General features: G+C 40.3%; 1 protein-coding gene across 1 annotated transcript; it reads left to right on the top strand.

Annotated features, from left to right (window-relative positions):
- Positions 1-2944: 2944 nt before the first annotated feature.
- Positions 2945-16237, top strand: LOC141426752 (probable phosphorylase b kinase regulatory subunit beta). The gene is made up of 6 exons (XM_074085894.1): positions 2945-3245; positions 3884-4009; positions 4594-4817; positions 7020-7134; positions 12270-12503; positions 14594-16237. The coding sequence occupies exons 2-6, from the start codon at positions 3932-3934 to the stop codon at positions 14747-14749; spliced, it is 807 nt and encodes a 268-aa protein (XP_073941995.1). The 5' UTR covers positions 2945-3245; positions 3884-3931; the 3' UTR covers positions 14750-16237.
- The last annotated feature ends 1073 nt before the right edge of the window (positions 16238-17310 follow it).

Raw genomic sequence — 17310 nt, forward strand, 5'->3', positions numbered from 1 at the left:
CTCAGAACAAGAGGGCTTGGGCCATAGTTTCCCCGCAGGCCCAGTCCAGGATAGCTAATTTAACCTTTACCAGGTCAAGGATATATTCCACCCACATCTTATATCAGTAACCGTAGTCAGGTTTTAACTCCAAACCACCTACAAAATATTTGTCAATCCCTGAAAATATTATTTTATGATCTTCATTCACAACACGCTTCTAAATTGCGTAATATATCTTTGGCAGCCGTTTAAATTCACTTGCACGCTAATTTCAGTAAACTACGGATAAATTCGAACACTTTCCATAATTTCTATGAAACAGAAGTACATAGGTCGAACAATTTTTTGATATTTTGTAGATTTTGAGTGTTGAAAAGCTAATGTTATCGTAAACATTGCTAAATATTCATGCATTATTGTGTATGACCAGAATTAGGATGTGGGTTGACATTATCCCATGGCCTTATTAGAGTTTAACTGTGTGGGAGCTATTTTTCCCATGGCCCGGTAAATTGTCTTGTCATGTCATAAAAACTCACGTAAGTAATAAAACAGTTTTGTGTTCAACCTAGAACGAATTCATGTACCAAAGAGACCCAAAATCTAATCGGGCCATGGGAAGAATAGTTCCCACACAGCCAGGCAATGTGATAGAGTCATCCCACATCCTAATTCTAGTCCTATCACAAGGACGCAGGAGTATTTAGCAAATATATGATTATATTACCTTACAATCATTAAAATCATGAAAATAACAAAAAATGGTTCGATATATCTGCTTGTGTTTTTCTTAAATTCAGTAGTGTTCGAATTTGTAAGCAAACCACTGACATCACTGGTCAAGTGGATTTAAAGGGCTGCTAAAGATATATTATTGGATTTTAAAGCGTGTCATGAATGAAGATCATAAAATAATGTTTTCAGTGATTGATATAATGTTTCGTAGGAGATTTGGAGTTAAACCTTGACTATTATAACCGATATAAGATGTGGGTGGAATATATCCCTTGGCCTGATCAAGAATATAATAAGACAAAATCTAGTATGACAGTTCATTACTTAGACAGGCGATGGGATAACCGTAACTCACATATTTATTTCTGGTTTAAAGGAATGTCTCCGATTTATGAAAATAAATACATTTTTTACAAGGCGTTCAATACGGTTGCAACAGCATATAAAGTACGTATTAAGACACGTACGCTGGTTCTTCGGGGCCTGGTAAAGGGTTAATTGAAAGTGTACTTACCTTACTTTAATAAAAGTAAGTTCAGTCGTTATTCAGATAAATATTGACCTTTGAAATGTCAATGTAGGGGGTTTTTCAACTTTTTAAAGGTAATTTCTGGTAATTTTTAGGTTACCTATACCTATCTGTCAGAAAAGCCTAAATTGCCGGTCCCAGTGAGCTAGCTGCCACGCGAGGGAGCCATTTTCTGTGCGATTAAAAACCACGTGAGGCGACCGCCTCAGTGGGGACTTGACGGTGGAGCCCCCTCAGCACGGTAGGCAGCGCTAGCTCGCGCCGCAGCAGCACGCCGCTAGCGGCTAGCCCCTCAGCACGGTAGTTAGCGCTAGCTCGCGCCGCAGCAGCACGCCGCTAGCGGCTAGCCCCCTCAGCACGGTAGGCAGCGCTAGCTCGCGCCGCAGCAGCACGCCGCTAGCGGCTAGCCCCCTCAGCACGGTAGGCAGCGCTAGCTCGCGCCGCAGCAACACGCCGCTAGCGGCTAGCCCCCTCAGCACGGTAGGCAGCGCTAGCTCGCGCCGCAGCAGCACGCCGCTAGCGGCTAGCCCCTCAGCACGGTAGGCAGCGCTAGCTCGCGCCGCAGCAGCACGCCGCTAGCGGCTAGCCCCCTCAGCACGGTAGGCAGCGCTAGCTCGCGCCGCAGCAGCACGCCGCTAGCGGCTAGCCCCCTCAGCACGGTAGGCAGCGCTAGCTCGCGCCGCAGCAGCACGCCGCTAGCGGCTAGCCCCCTCAGCACGGTAGGCAGCGCTAGCTCCCGCCGCAGCAGCACGCCGCTAGCGGCTAGCCCCCTCAGCACGGTAGGCAGCGCTAGCTCGCGCCGCAGCAACACGCCGCTAGCGGCTAGCCCCCTCAGCACGGTAGGCAGCGCTAGCTCGCGCCGCAGCAACACGCCGCTAGCGGCTAGCCCCCTCAGCACGGTAGGCAGCGCTAGCTCGCGCCGCAGCAGCACGCCGCTAGCGGCTAGCCCCTCAGCACGGTAGGCAGCGCTAGCTCGCGCCGCAGCAGCACGCCGCTAGCGGCTAGCCCCCTCAGCACGGTAGGCAGCGCTAGCTCGCGCCGCAGCAGCACGCCGCTAGCGGCTAGCCCCCTCAGCACGGTAGGCAGCGCTAGCTCGCGCCGCAGCAGCACGCCGCTAGCGGCTAGCCCCTCAGCACGGTAGGCAGCGCTAGCTCCGCCGCAGCAGCACGCCGCTAGCGGCTAGCCCCCTCAGCACGGTAGGCAGCGCTAGCTCGCGCCGCAGCAGCACGCCGCTAGCGGCTAGCCCCCTCAGCACGCAAGCAGCAGCAGCTCAAGGCGCTACCTACTCTGAAATTTACCCAATGGACGCCTATTTATTTCTTTTTTTATGTATGACCACGCATAACTTTTTACAGTGTAATCCGATTTTGATAGTTCTTTTTTTATTGGAAAGCGAAAACCCCGAGGGTCGTTCCATTTAGGAATAAAAATTCTTACCTCTGAGGGTAGGAAAACAGGGGATGATTGATTAATCAATCACTGATTGTAATGCATGACCAGGCATAACTTTTTACAGAGTAGTCCGATTTTGATAATTCTTTTTTTATTGGATAGGGTATACCTTGGAAGTTGGTACTATATAAATAAAAAAAAAGAAGAAAAAACTTTTTAATAAAAAAATTAAACATTCGAAATAGTGATTGAAAAGGAGTGATTGAAGCCCAATATATAGTGTGTATGTAGATGAGGTAGAAATAGGCCCACTCCTGCTGGCTCGTGCTGAGACTCCGACTTCAAACTAGTACCTAGATTAAGGATAAATAAAAAAAGGTTTATTATCTTTTGCTTTTCAGTTTTTTCGGCGGTTTAATTTTTTTGTTAAAACGTTTTTATTTTCCAGGTGAACGGTACGACGGCCCTGGACGCTCTCAAGAGTCTGTACCACAGCGCGGGCGTGCTACGGCACTGGCGCGCCGTGCGTTACTGCTCCTCGCTGCTCAGCCACACCGTCGACTCCATCAGCCCCTTCATCACGACCGTGCTTGTCAACGGGAAACAGGTAATAACCCCCTGCCCTAAAGGTGGACATTACAGGTGACCGGTACGACTGCCTTGGACGCTCTAAAGAGTGGACCACAGCGCGGGCGTGCTGCATCCGGAATGTCCCCAATTTTCCCTTAAAATTGTATGTGCCCATTTCATAACGACCCATATAAACTGTATGAATAAAAAGTTACAAGTGACAAAAAAATTAGGGACACTTTTTTTCTTTGTCAAAATCAATAGTGCTCATCATTTTGGGTAAGAACTCAGAATTACCTAGTTCTGAAAGTAATTTTTTTTAGCGCCATATAAAGTGAAAATGCCCAAATATCCAGTGTTAGCAGAGCTTTGCTTCTGCGAATAAAATAATGTACGTTGTGTCAAAGTGAAGTTTCAAAGAAAAAGTCTGATTTATTTCCGTCATCATTAAGAGCGTGCAAACAAAAAGTTGGCCGTTCAGTGGTTTTGAGGTTTTTACGTTTTTTCAGGAAAAACTAATGTAACGTATGGATAAACTCTGCATAACTGTAATTTCAATTTATTTCCATCAGCAATTTTTTTTACCAAATTATTTCGTTGGTGAGGCTTTACAAAAATTTCACAACTTACTGACACCAAGATTTAATATCATAGTTATTAAATTTTTGCTTCCAGCTGACAGTGGGTGTGATCGGACAAAAGGAGACTGTTTTCGACAAGCCGATGACTCCGAGTGAAATTCAGTCCGTGATGTATTCCACCATTCAGCCGTATGACGTCATCGGTGCTGTATTACAACAGGTTTTGACATACACGTTTTACTGATTTCTGCTACATGCTATGGCAGAATCATTTTACGATGCTTCCTGTGACATTTGCAATGATAGTTCTTATAGATATAAAAAAACGATATATTATTTGATATGTCATAGGAATCATCATAAAGTGACTATCATATCAGACTGATACTGACATCTTTCCCCATTGATTACATTCGATGTGTTTAGTTTCGTGAGCTTTAAAAATCAATTCCTTATAAGAAAATTAATAGCATGGAACTGACTGAAATGAAATGAAATTATTCGTTTGATTGACTTTGAACTCAAGACCAAACAAAATTGATCCTAAGGCGGCTGCCTGTAGTCAGTACTCAGCGAATGATGCTAGATATATAGGTTGATTTGTTATTGAATTACCTAAAAGTATTTTTTTAAATAGCCTATACTGTGTCCCACTGCTGGGCAAAGGCCTCGCCTCTCTCCTTCCACTCGTCTCTGGCTTCGGCAAAAGGTCGTCGAATCGTCCCGCCACCTCCTTTACTCCTTCCTACAAGTCATTAGCACCAAATAAGATAGTATTCGACTGTTCGATGTCGCCTGTTACAGGAGATAGTGTTATACTGCGGCCGACTGATCGGCACGAGCCCGGAGATGTTCCGCGGCATCCTGAAGATCCGCGTGGGCTGGGTGTTGGAGGCCATCCGCTTGTACTTGGCGCTGTTCCCGGGGGAGGTCCGCGCCGGCGCGCCGCTCGAGAGCCTGTCGCCGTACCGGCTGCGCTCGCTGCTGCAGAGCGTGCTCACCGTGTCCGACTGGGCTGACGCCCAGGGGTATGACTACCCACTTTTTCTTTTTCTTCATCTAATTTGATCTACCCATATGCTGAGTAAAGGTCTCTTCCGTTTTAGATCATTTTGTGCCGTCTTCCGCATCCAATGGGCGATGGATGAAACTTTTATAAGTGGCTGATTTTTTTTATCGGCAGGAATTAATATATTTGTCTATGTCTATGTCTAATACGGTTTTGTCTTGGTCCTAATAAAGGAACGAAAAAAACATAACGTCAATTTCAAATTGTTAACATATGCGTACGTTTGATAAGTTCTCGTATGTTTTTGGATATAATCTCGTGTGTTTTACTATTAGAGCACCCAAAACATGTTTCATTGCGACATGCACTAATACCAATGTTAAAAAACCTGCTCTGAAATTGTATTAGAAAATAACTCCAAAAAGGTCGAAAGAATATAAAACTGTCCTAAACGCCAACTTCTTGTCATTTAAACATAAGTTATTTTTATTTAATTCTATGAAATAACCAAGGGCGTCTTAATAAAACCCATATTGTAAAAAAATAGGTAAACATTATTTGGGTACCTCTCCAAATTATATTTATGTTAATGTATGTAAGACTTGATTGATTGTAACTATGTTAAAGTGTATTTATTACAGGAGGAAGAGTATAGAGAAAACTATGAGCAGTATCTTTCTCGTGCTAAACCAAGGCTTAAATTGAATGCCACTTTACAAAATATACCGCAAATAGTAAGTTTTAATCCATTTTGCAATTTAAAAAGTCTAGCTCTATTGATTTAGGTTGTGCTTTACCTGTCAGTAACATTACTGTTTTAATAAGTTTTTGGTAAAAACATATTTTGAATACAAGCTGACTGTACTTTTTGTCGACTTTATTTGCATTGTCACCCAAACTACATTTGCATACCAATTTCAAAATCAAATTCGGTATAGGTACAGATAGTTTAAGTCCCAGGGAAGGATAGCTTTTATCCCGGAAATTTGCATAGTTCCCGCGGGATAGCAACAAACAAATTCTACGCAGACGAAGTCGTGGGCAACAGGCTAGTTGCTATTAGGTAACTAAATATTTTTATTAGATTTTTTATTTACATATTCGTACAATTTATATTCATGTATTATTTATCACTATTTGAAAGACTTAATTTATACTCTTCAAAATTTCCCAAACCATTGTTATATTCATATGCGTGTTTGGCATATTTGTAGCGTTCACTCACACAAATTTAACATTATCATTTCAGCAGATTTCATAGTCCAATTTCAGTTCCATAGGCTGTCGTACTCGTCGTAGTACATTGTTGTTGAGGCAGAAAAGTAAGCACTAAGTATTGCTATTGCATCTATATGAACGAGTTAGTTTGAATAATTCGAGTTCGATAATACGAGTTCATCTATTGCACTTTTTGCCGAGACTAAGTGCCTGTTTCACCATCCATTGGTTAGTGTTAACAGACGGTTAGGTGTGATGACGTCTCTATTTGTTTTGTTCGAATAGACGGAGACGGCATCACATTTAACCGTCGGTTAACGCTAATCAATGGATGGTGAAACAGCCCCTAAACATTGTGCTTTTCACAACCACTGCGAGGAAATATTTTTTTTTATCACAAAATAAACCAACAATTCAAAGATTGCGTTGCTCCCGCTGTGTGTGTGTGTGTGCGTGTGCGTGCGTGCGTGCGTGCGTGCGTGCGCGCGCGCGCGCGTGTGCGTGTGCGTGTGTGTGTATGTGTTTTTGTGTGTGTGTGTGCGTTCTTTACCGACCGACCGAAATACCGACATGGAAATACTAACCCGATTTTTCTTGTACACGACCATGCAAACTCAGGTCAGTTTGACACGAGTTTGTATGCGCGTGCGTGTACACGAAGAGTCGGGTCTGTATTTCCATGTTGATATTAACCGGGCTGTTACATTGTTGTCGTGTTTTGCGAGCCATAAATGAGTCAACTGTTAAATGTACATATATAGGCAGTTTTGGGTACTGGATTTAGGCTATCTATGGCCACATTTTCGAGCAGTGTCGTGAAAAATCAATTTAGCCTTGGTTTAGCTCGAGAAAGATACTGCTCATAGTCACGAATCTATTACTTAAATATATATAGTAAAAAATGAGTCAACGCATTCCATCAAGCTAAGCACAGTAAAAAGCTAATTAAATTAATTAATCTGTGTCATTTATTTAAGTATATTTATTTACTTATATCGCACAGGCTGACACCGTTGCAGCGGCGTCAACTCGAGGGGTGCCTCTGCCGCGTCCCGAAAAACTTTTACATACATGTTTGGGATATACTGTTGCGCACGCCTAAAGGGATAATATTCCATGTAAGTATTCGTTTTTGTATCCAATATAGCGGTTGCAATGAGGGCTATCGCGTCTGAATTCGCCACTAGAGACGCTAGTGTAGCGTGTAGTCTTCGAAATGTCAAATCTCATAGTTTTTGGGTGAGCTACGCGGGTTTATTTATAATTAGAACTAGCTTTTACCCGCGGCTTCGCACGCGTAAACTATTCGGTCTGGTAGTTGCAATTGAAATTTTCGGGATTTTACAAAATGCCCCTGGAAATTTCCAAAATTTATACCGTGGTCTTCATTAAAGTTGTGTTGTGAATAACTGTACAAAATTCAAGACTCTAAACCCAGTGCTGAAATTTAAAAAAAAAACCTATCCAAATTCAAACTTAAAATTCAAATTCAAATCATTTATTCAATAAATAGGCCGCAATAGGCACTTTTACACGTCATTTTTTAAACTGCCAGCGCTTTCGGAAAGCCCATTGCCAAGAAGAATGCGCCGCAAGAAACTTGGCAGAAGGTCATTTTTCAAAATAAAATAATTACAAATAAAATACTTAAAAACTACAGTATACAATTAAAGGAAATATTACAAAATAATAATAGTAATATTACGGGGATGTATGGGGCCCTTAGTTACAAAACTATCCCGTGGGAATATCGGGATAAAAAGTAGCGTATGTGTTATTCCAGACGTCCGGCTACCTACATACCAAACTTCATGCCTCTAAGCACAGCGGTTGTTATTTCGACATTTTATACCTAGGTATCCCGTGGGAATATCGGGTCAAAAAGTCGTCTGTGTGTTTTTTTTAGACATCCAGCTAACTACATACCAAATTTCATGACTCTAAGCTCAGCGGTTATTATTTCAAGATTTTATCCCTATCCCGTGGGAATATCGAGGTCAAAAATAGCCCATGTGTTATTCCAGAGGTCCAGCTACCTACATACCACATGTCATGGCTCTAAGCCCAGTGGTTGTTATTTCGAGATTTTATCCCTAGGTATCCCGTGGGAATATCGGGTCAAAAAGTCGTCTGTGTGTTTTTTTAGACATCCAGCTAACTACATACCAAATTTCATGACTCTAAGCTCAGCGGTTATTATTTCAAGATTTTATCCCTATCCCGTGGGAATATCGAGGTCAAAAATAGCCCATGTGTTATTCCAGAGGTCCAGCTACCTACATACCACATGTCATGGCTCTAAGCCCAGTGGTTGTTATTTCGAGATTTTATCCCTAGGTATCCCGTGGGAATATCGGGTCAAGAAATCGCCTATATTATGTTATTCCAGACGTCCAGCTACCTACATACCAAATTTCATGACTCTAAGCCGAGCGGCTATGACTTCGAGATTTTATCCCTATCTCGTGGGAATATCGGGATAAAAAGTACCCTATGTATTATTCTGGAGGTCCAGCTACCTACATACTTAATTTCATGGCTTTAAACCAGAGGTTATTATTTCAATATTTTATCCCTAGGTATCCCGTGGGAACATCAGGTCAAAAAGTCACCTATGTTTTATTCCAGACGTCCAACTACCTACATACCAAATTTCATGATTTTAAGCCCAGCGGTTGTTATTTCGAGATTTTATCCCTATCCCGTGGGAATATCGGGGTAAAAAATAGCTTATGTGTTATTCCAGAGGTCCAGTTACCTACATACCAAATTTCATGGCTCTAACCTAGTGGTTGTTATTTCGAGATTTTATCCCTAGGTATCCCGTGGGAATATCGGGTCAAAAGTCACTTATGTGTTATTTCAGACTTCCAGCTGCCTACAGATCAAATTTCATGACTCTAAGCCCAGCGGTTATTATTTCGAGATTTTATCCCTATCCCGTGGGAATATCGGGATAAAAAGTAGCCTATGTATTATTCCAGAAGTCCAGCCACCTACATACTTAATTTCATGGCTCTAAGCCCAGCGGTTGTTATTTCAAGATTTTATCCCGAGGTATCCGTGGGATATCGGGTCAAAAAGTCGCCTATGTTTTATTCCAGACATCCAACTACTACATACCAAATTTCAGGGCTCTAAGCCCAGCGGTTATTCGTTCAAGATTTTATCCCTATCCGTGGGATAAAAGTAGCCTATGTGTTATTTCAAACGTCCAGCTACCTACTTATCAATTTCATGACTCTAAGCCCAGCGGTTGATATTTCGAGATTTTATCCCTATCCCGTGGGAATATCGGGATAAAAAGTAGCCTATGTTTTATTCCAGATGTTCAGCTATCTACATACCAAATTTCATCCAAATCCGTCCAGCCGTTTCAGCGTGAAAGAGTAACAAACATACTCACTCACTCACTCACTCACTCACTCACTCACTCACTCACTCACAAACTTTCGCATTTATAATATTAGTAGGATTCTAGACGTCCAGCTACCTACATACCAAATTTCATGACTCTAAGCCGAGCGGCTATTAATTCGAGATTTTATCCCTATATCGTGGGAATATCGGGATAAAAAGTACCCTATGTATTATTCTGGAGGTCCAGCTACCTACATACTTAATTTCATGGCATTAAGCCCAGAGGTTGTTATTTCAAGATTTTATCCCTAGGTATCCCGTGGGAATATCAGGTCAAAAAGTCGCCTATGTTTTATTCCAGACGTCCAACTACCTACATACCAAATTTCATGGTTTTAAGCCCAGCGGTTGTTATTTCGAGATTTTATCCCTATCCCGTGGGAATATCGGGGTAAAAAATAGCCTATGTGTTATTCCAGAGGTCCAGTTACCTACATACCAAATTTCATGGCTCTAACCTAGTGGTTGTTATTTCGAGATTTTATCCCTAGGTATCCCGTGGGAATATCGGGTCAAAAGTCACTTATGTGTTATATCAGACGTCCAGCTGCCTACAGATCAAAATTCATGACTCTAAGCCCAGCGGTTATTATTTCGAGATTTTATCCCTATCCCGTGGGAATATCGGGATAAAAAGTAGCCTATGTGTTATTCCAGAGGTCCAGCCACCTACATACTTAATTTCATGGCTCTAAGCCCAGCGGTTGTTATTTCAAGATTTTATCCCTAGGTATCCCGTGGGAATATCGGGTCAAAAAGTCGCCTATGTTTTATTCCAGACATCCAACTACCTACATACCAAATTTCAGGGCTCTAAGCCCAGCGGTTATTAGTTCAAGATTTTATCCCTATCCCGTGGGATAAAAAGTAGCCTATGTGTTATTTCAAACGTCCAGCTACCTACTTATCAAATTTCATGACTCTAAGCCCAGCGGTTGATATTTCGAGATTTTATCCCTATCCCGTGGGAATATCGGGATAAAAAGTAGCCTATGTTTTATTCCAGATGTTCAGCTATCTACATACCAAATTTCATCCAAATCCGTCCAGCCGTTTCAGCGTGAAAGAGTAACAAACATACTCACTCACTCACTCACTCACTCACTCACTCACTCACTCACAAACTTTCGCATTTATAATATTAGTAGGATAATGTTGTGAATATTTTGCAATATCTGAAATTAATTATGGCAAATATGCGTTCCGGGGCAATGAATGTCTGTGTTTTGAGACAGTTTTGTCTTTCGGAAACCTTCGTCCTCCCTTTTTTCCGAACAAAACGGGGACTATGCAACACTGTGGCATGCTCGATATTTTTATGGTACGGTTTTAAGGTGTATTAAATATGATTTTAATCTAAACTTTGTTTTCACGACCGTAATAACAGACTTTGAAAGCCATACTTAAAAACCTCACGCAACAGTGCGCCATCTAGTGAGACAAAAAACGATAGCCCTCATTGCAAATAGGACCCATAAAATGTCTCGGTCTAGCAGTAGCGCGACTGGTCTTATCGGTCGAAGAGCAAGGGTCGATCAAGGAAGAAACCAATGGGGATCAACAAAAAAAAACCGGCCAAGTGCGAGTCGGACTCGCGCATCGAGGGTTCCGTACAAATATTTTTAGTATATGATATTATTTTTTTAATTATTTTCTCAAATTTCCCGAAATTTAGCCTTTAAACGTTCGTAACTTTTTTATTAATGCATGTAAAAAAAATGTATTTAATGCTTGGTAATACATGCTTATTCAAAAAATAATAGTTTTTATTATAATTTATAGTTTTAAAGGGACGTGTGAGGATTTTTATTCCAAAAAATTACTGATTTTGTGTGAAAAATCCTACTTCGAAATTGAATTATTAAAAATCTAAAGACAGTTCATTTTTCTTAAATTACTTCTCAAGCTTATGACCTTTTCTAACGATATGCTACCTACACATTGATGAAAAAATAAATCTGATTCAAATTACGGGGACATTCCGTCACCATTGAAGGAAGAAAGAGAAGTTCAAAAGCACCTGGATAACTGGAGAAGCGGTCCGATGCCTTGGCCCGCACGGTCTCCAGACCTAACGCCCTTAGATTTTTATGTCTTTGGACGTGCGAAAGAGTTAGTTTATGTTACGGAGGTGGTAAAGTAAGAAAGAGATGTCGGGCGTGCATTAGGAACAGGGGAGAGCATTTCGAAAATAATAATAATTGTAAACTAGAATACAGTTAAATATGAAATTAAGTTCAATTTGTCTAACCATTAATAAATACGATCATAAAAATAAAGTTGCCTTACTTGCTGACTCCGAACAATTTCCGCCCTTTTGACGGAATATCCCCGAAATTTGACTCAGATTTATTTTTTTATCAATGTGTAGCTATTGTTAGAAAGGTCATAAGCTAGAGAAGTAATTTAAAAAAATGAGCGGCATTTTTGCCTTTGGTTTTTTATTAATTTAATTTCGAAGAAGGATTATTTTCTCAACATCAATAATATAATTTTGTAATAAAAATCCTTGTAAGTCCGTTTGAGACTATCAATTATAATAAACACTATTATTATTTGTTTAAGCATGTATTACCGAGTATTAAATCCAAAAAAAAATACATACATTAATAAAAAACTTAAGAACGTTTAAAGGTGGGATTTCGGGTAATTTGAGAAAACACTTTTAAAAAATCATATCTCCAAAACCGTGACCCTTAGAACCCAAGGTCCAAGGGTGAAAAGATAGCAAATAATCCTAAAAATATCCGAAAAAATTTTGACGGTCCATGTTCCGAACATCCTGCATATGCTCTGGTTCAGTGGCCTATAAGAGGAGGAATGTTACATTCAGGGGGAGTCGATCCCGGCGATGCCGACGCTGGTGAACATGTCGCGGTCGGAGCTGTCGTTCGCGCTGTTGGTGGAGGGGGCGCTGGTGCGCGCGCAGTCGGCCGCGCGCCGCCAGCTGTGCGTGGAGCTGCTGTGCGTGGTGGCCACCATCCTGCGCCGCAACCCCGAGCTCTGTCTGCAGCAGCCGCTCGACCTGGACCGCCTGCTGCACGACGCGCACTACACTTACGCTAAGGTACGCGCTGTCTCACTACTCATCCACCAAAGTACACTCTGTCCCACTGCACATTTGCTAAGGTACACTCTGTCTCACTTCACATCCGCCAAGGTACACCCAATCTCACTACACTTAGGGTCTGTTTCACCACTTGTCGACTAACTTTAAGTGTCAGATAAAAGTAATGCAGTCTTTGTTTATTCGGACAAAACAAACAGAGACGGCATCACTGATATCCGTTACTTAAAGTTAGTCGACAAGTGGTGAAACAGGCCCTTACGCTAAGGTACATTCTGTCTCACTATACATTCGCTAAGGTACACTGTCTCACTACACATCCACCAAAGTACCCTCTGTCTCAATACATATCCGCCAAGGTACACCCAATCTCACCACACTTCCGCTAAGGTATACTCTGTCTCACTACACGTCCGCCAAGTACACTCGGTCTCACCACACTTAAGCTAAGCTGTCTCACTACACAATCGCTAATGTACGCTCTGTCTCACTAAACATACACTAAGGTACACTCTGTCTCACTCACTACACATACACTATGGTACACTCTGTCTCATTGCACACACGCCAAGCAAGATACATTACAGTCTGTCTTGATAAATGTACCGATGTATGTATAGCGAAACAGAATACTGTATATTTATTTATTTTTGCTTAATAATGCACGAATACGTGAATTTCACTATTAAGAGGCTGACAAGACCTAATTTTGTTGAAATTGATGTTATTTAAGCAGTTTTTTAAGAAAAACTATTTGTTCTAGCTCATCAAAAAAAATATATGTTAATATTCATCATATTTCAAAGATAATGGACGGACTCGATACATAATTGGTCAAAATCGGCTCGATAAAAAAAAATTGCAAAGATTGGTCTAAAATCATCTTTAAACGGTTCTATGTCTTTATTTTTTAGACGTATGACTCTGCAATTAAAAACATGAAGTGAACATATTCATATCTAAATAACTAACGAGTCATATTTCACAAACAATCCATACTTTTTTTTATTTCAATATTTATTTATTATTATCATCTGAAACCCGGCTGCTTAGTTACAGCGACAGTGGGCTCTCGTTTACTCCGATACAAACAGACAGTGTGCGTCGACGCGCAGTGCTAGACGGACCTATGCTATAAATAAACCCGCGTAGCTCACCCAAAAACTATGAGATTTGACATTTCGGAGACCTCACGCTACACTAGCGCCTCTAGTGGCGAATTCATACGCGATAGCCCTCATTAGAGCGTCTGTGTAATACTGCTTCACATGACTTAGTCTTACTCATCACTTAACTAAGTAGGTATCTATATCTATTTTATCACACCTCATTTCGGGGGAAGCTTAGAAGAAAAATGTTATAATAATAATATTTTTCGTTAAACACAATAGTTTTTCTTACCTACTTTATCTAAATAAATGTAAGTTCAAGTAAAAAATCAATCAATTATGACAGTAATGAGAAAAGGTTTTTATTATTATTATTATTATAATTTATATAATATTACTAGGATTAAACAATACATAATAATATTTTGCTTTTTTTACTCATTTTTTTTAAATTGCTGTGTATGAAACGCTTAGTTCTATTCTTATGAACTACTTCATGTTTATTATTTCTTAACACTACAACATTCGGTTCGTTATTTTCTACAACGAGATATGGTCCATCGTATAAACAGTCTAGTTTATTACCAGTTTCGTTTCGCACTAGGATTGTCTCATTTTTTGTATGTTACCAAATTTGTCTTTTTATCATATTCACTTCTTCTGTCACATTTTACTTTCACTAAATTATCTCTTGCGTCTTTTTGCGCCACTTGTAATCTATGTTAAGACATAGACATAGAATTAAGATTCTAAACTATAATTATCTACGTCATTTAAAGGTTCAACTATTGAACTTATTCTACTAGGGATTTTACATCGCTTTCCGAACACTATTTGCGTTGCGTGGGCGTATTTGGTTGCTGAATGGACTGTATCATTATATCAGAAGGGTAGTCAATCGCAAAAATGAAGCTGTTCCAGGGTGGGTCATCAATTAGTCCTTGACCGTACGACTAACAAATAGTATGTTTGGTGGTGCAGGACAGCGGCGTGAGCGAGGTGAACGAGCCGCTGGCGTCGGCGCCGCCAGCCGTGAGCGTGGGCTACCTGGCGCGCGCCGTCGTCAACAGCGTGCTGCAAGCCGCCGCCGCGTCCGACCTCGCGCCCGCCGCGCACGACTCCTGCCTCGTCACCTAACACTAGCGCGTCCAATAAATGTGTCCTAGTGGGAGATTTCGTACAAGTTACCTGCTTTCTGAAGTATGCCGCGGCATCGAGTGGCGTGCGGATTGAGGTTGTGTAAAAACATGAACCCGTTCACCAGTTCATAAGAGTTCTCTTCCAGTCATCCTAAATACTAGGTTCTTTTGATGGCAATAATTACGGCTCTCCTATTTGAATGTGATATTTTATTTTATTAAGGTCGTTTGTCACGGTCAGCTAGGCACTACAGCGCCAGTAGATGACGTTAGTGTGCAAATTCCACGTATTTTATTTTTTTTAGCAATGAAAATATGGATATTTTTAAAAAATAATGTACATGCCGCCAATAGCGTGAAATTTGTAATGTATCCTACTAAATTTCAGATATATTTTAATTTAAAAAATAGTTTCACTTTTACTTATAACAACGCGGCAGCGGTGACTGAAATATTTACGCACACATGCTTATAACTTGTCGTCAACAAAAGTGATTGCTAATTTCGACGTCTTGTTCAAACTGCAGATTGGACTAGTTGCATTGGCGTCTATTCATGCTAGGTACGGGTTAGAATCTTCGGGATCAAACCCGGTGTGTGGTTTATATCTTTTTGTTTTTTTTTTTGGATCTCAATTAATGATGTGAATGTATGAGGTAACTACTACCTAATTATTTTTTTAAACATGTAGCTAAAAATGTTTGACCTAATTTGTAAACAAATTTTTTTTCAGCTAATTTTATCCCCTGTCATAATATCAAAAACTACTATGTGTATGGAAAATTTAGCTGGTGCCTAAAATACCACGTTACCAGAATAACACACTTTTCAAAATACTAATAATTACAAAATCGAAGATTACTCGAGGAAGTAATTTTTTGTGGAATTTCTTATTTTGGACATCAGGTAAAATGGGAATGTAATAAAAATCTAATGAAGTATTTTGAAAAATAGGCGTTTCGGGAAAGTGATATTTTCAGCACGAGCGGAAAATTTTGTCATTATCATCTTCCAGATCCGCACACGTCTCACTGCTGGACACACACAGGTTTCCTCGCACAATGAGGACTTGAGTATTATTTTCCACACTGACCTAGTGCGGATTAGGAAACTTCGCAGCAGGCGTATGAACATTTCCTCACGATGTTTTTAATTGAAGGTTTTATTGAACTACAAATTAAAAACAGTTTATTATTACGTCAGGTTTTTATTTATTTATTTACATCTATAAGTATATGAATAAAATCAGCCTACTCCCACCCACTGCAGGCCCTTGCAATTTCACGCCAGCCTCATACCTCTACACAGCTTACCAGCCGACTGCCAAATAACAATACCTATGTCATACAACTAACGGTCCGAAGGTTTATCCATGGTACCTTGACCCAATTTTGGCCATCATTCCACTGTTTATTTACATAATATGTAGTTTGACAAAATGTACTTATGTGTCATTGCTGTTATAAATAAATTATTTTCTTTCTTCTTTCTTTCTTTACTTCGCAAGTGTCATACTTCCTGGCGGTGACATGGTGTCGCATGGAATTCAAACTAATAAAAAAAAATTGACCCGTAGTTACAAGAAAACAATGATCAATCTGTCACCACGAGGAATGATACTTCCTGGAAAAAATACGAGAAATGTACGAAATTGTACGCAAATTAAAAAAAAGAGTACTACCCGTAGTTACGAGAAAAGTGTACGTTCAGTACTACCTACTCTTTTTTATGACGATTGCTACATAATGAAATAGCGCCTGCCAGGAAGGATACTTCTGGATTGATCACTGTTTTCTCGTTACTATACACGGGTGGTACAATTTTTTTAACTAGTGTACAATTTCGTACATTTTTCGCACATTTTTTTTGATTCACGAGAAATTTGAAAAGTCGCCTGCTTCATAGGGAAATTGATAGCGCTTGCCCAAGAAGTATCTTTCCTGGTGGTAACAGATTGATCATTGTTTTCTTGTAACTACGTGTAGTACAATTTTTTTAATAAGCTAATAATTTAGTACATTTTTCGTATTTTTTTTATGTGAATTTGAATTCCATACGACACCACGTTACCGCTAGGATGTACGTTACCTTCGCAAAAGCTGCTCACATATGCGCTCGTAGAACTGACTATCGTATAAAATAATATTACTATACGGCCAGAGGCCAGTTCTGAATCACAATAGATTGCAAAAGCTGCACGTTCGTGCACCCGTAAAACTAAAGATCCAAATAAATAAAAGCCAAAGGAAAAAAAACAAGAAAAAGGGCAGCACCTAACACAGTGAAATATCTAAACATTTTTGGTTTTTGCCAACTTTTCGAAGTACTATTTCGGGTAATATACAATTTTTATAGAATGTCACCAATTTTGGTAACATATTACGAATAAAATTTTCGTCGCGCTCTATTTCTAATACGGTTATATCATATGTTGGAGAAATATATCCGACGAAGTAACATTTTTGCATTTTACAAACCCGCAGTTGGCCCTGGATCTGGAAACAGAAAAACCATTTATAATATAAACAACCAGCCAAAAGCGTGTCGGGCATGCCAAAG

Source organism: Choristoneura fumiferana, chromosome 3 (assembly GCF_025370935.1).
Source record: "Choristoneura fumiferana chromosome 3, NRCan_CFum_1, whole genome shotgun sequence".
In the NCBI taxonomy this organism is placed as follows: domain Eukaryota; kingdom Metazoa; phylum Arthropoda; class Insecta; order Lepidoptera; family Tortricidae; genus Choristoneura; species Choristoneura fumiferana.

Excerpts from the sequence above, each read along its gene's own strand:
- LOC141426752 (XM_074085894.1), top strand. The coding sequence starts at position 3,932 with ATGACTCCGAGTGAAATTCAGTCCGTGATGTATTCCACCATTCAGCCG. Across the intron at positions 7,135-12,269 it reads CTAAAGGGATAATATTCCAT|GGGGAGTCGATCCCGGCGAT; the intron begins GTAAGTATTCGT and ends TGTTACATTCAG. Across the intron at positions 12,504-14,593 it reads CGCACTACACTTACGCTAAG|GACAGCGGCGTGAGCGAGGT; the intron begins GTACGCGCTGTC and ends TTGGTGGTGCAG.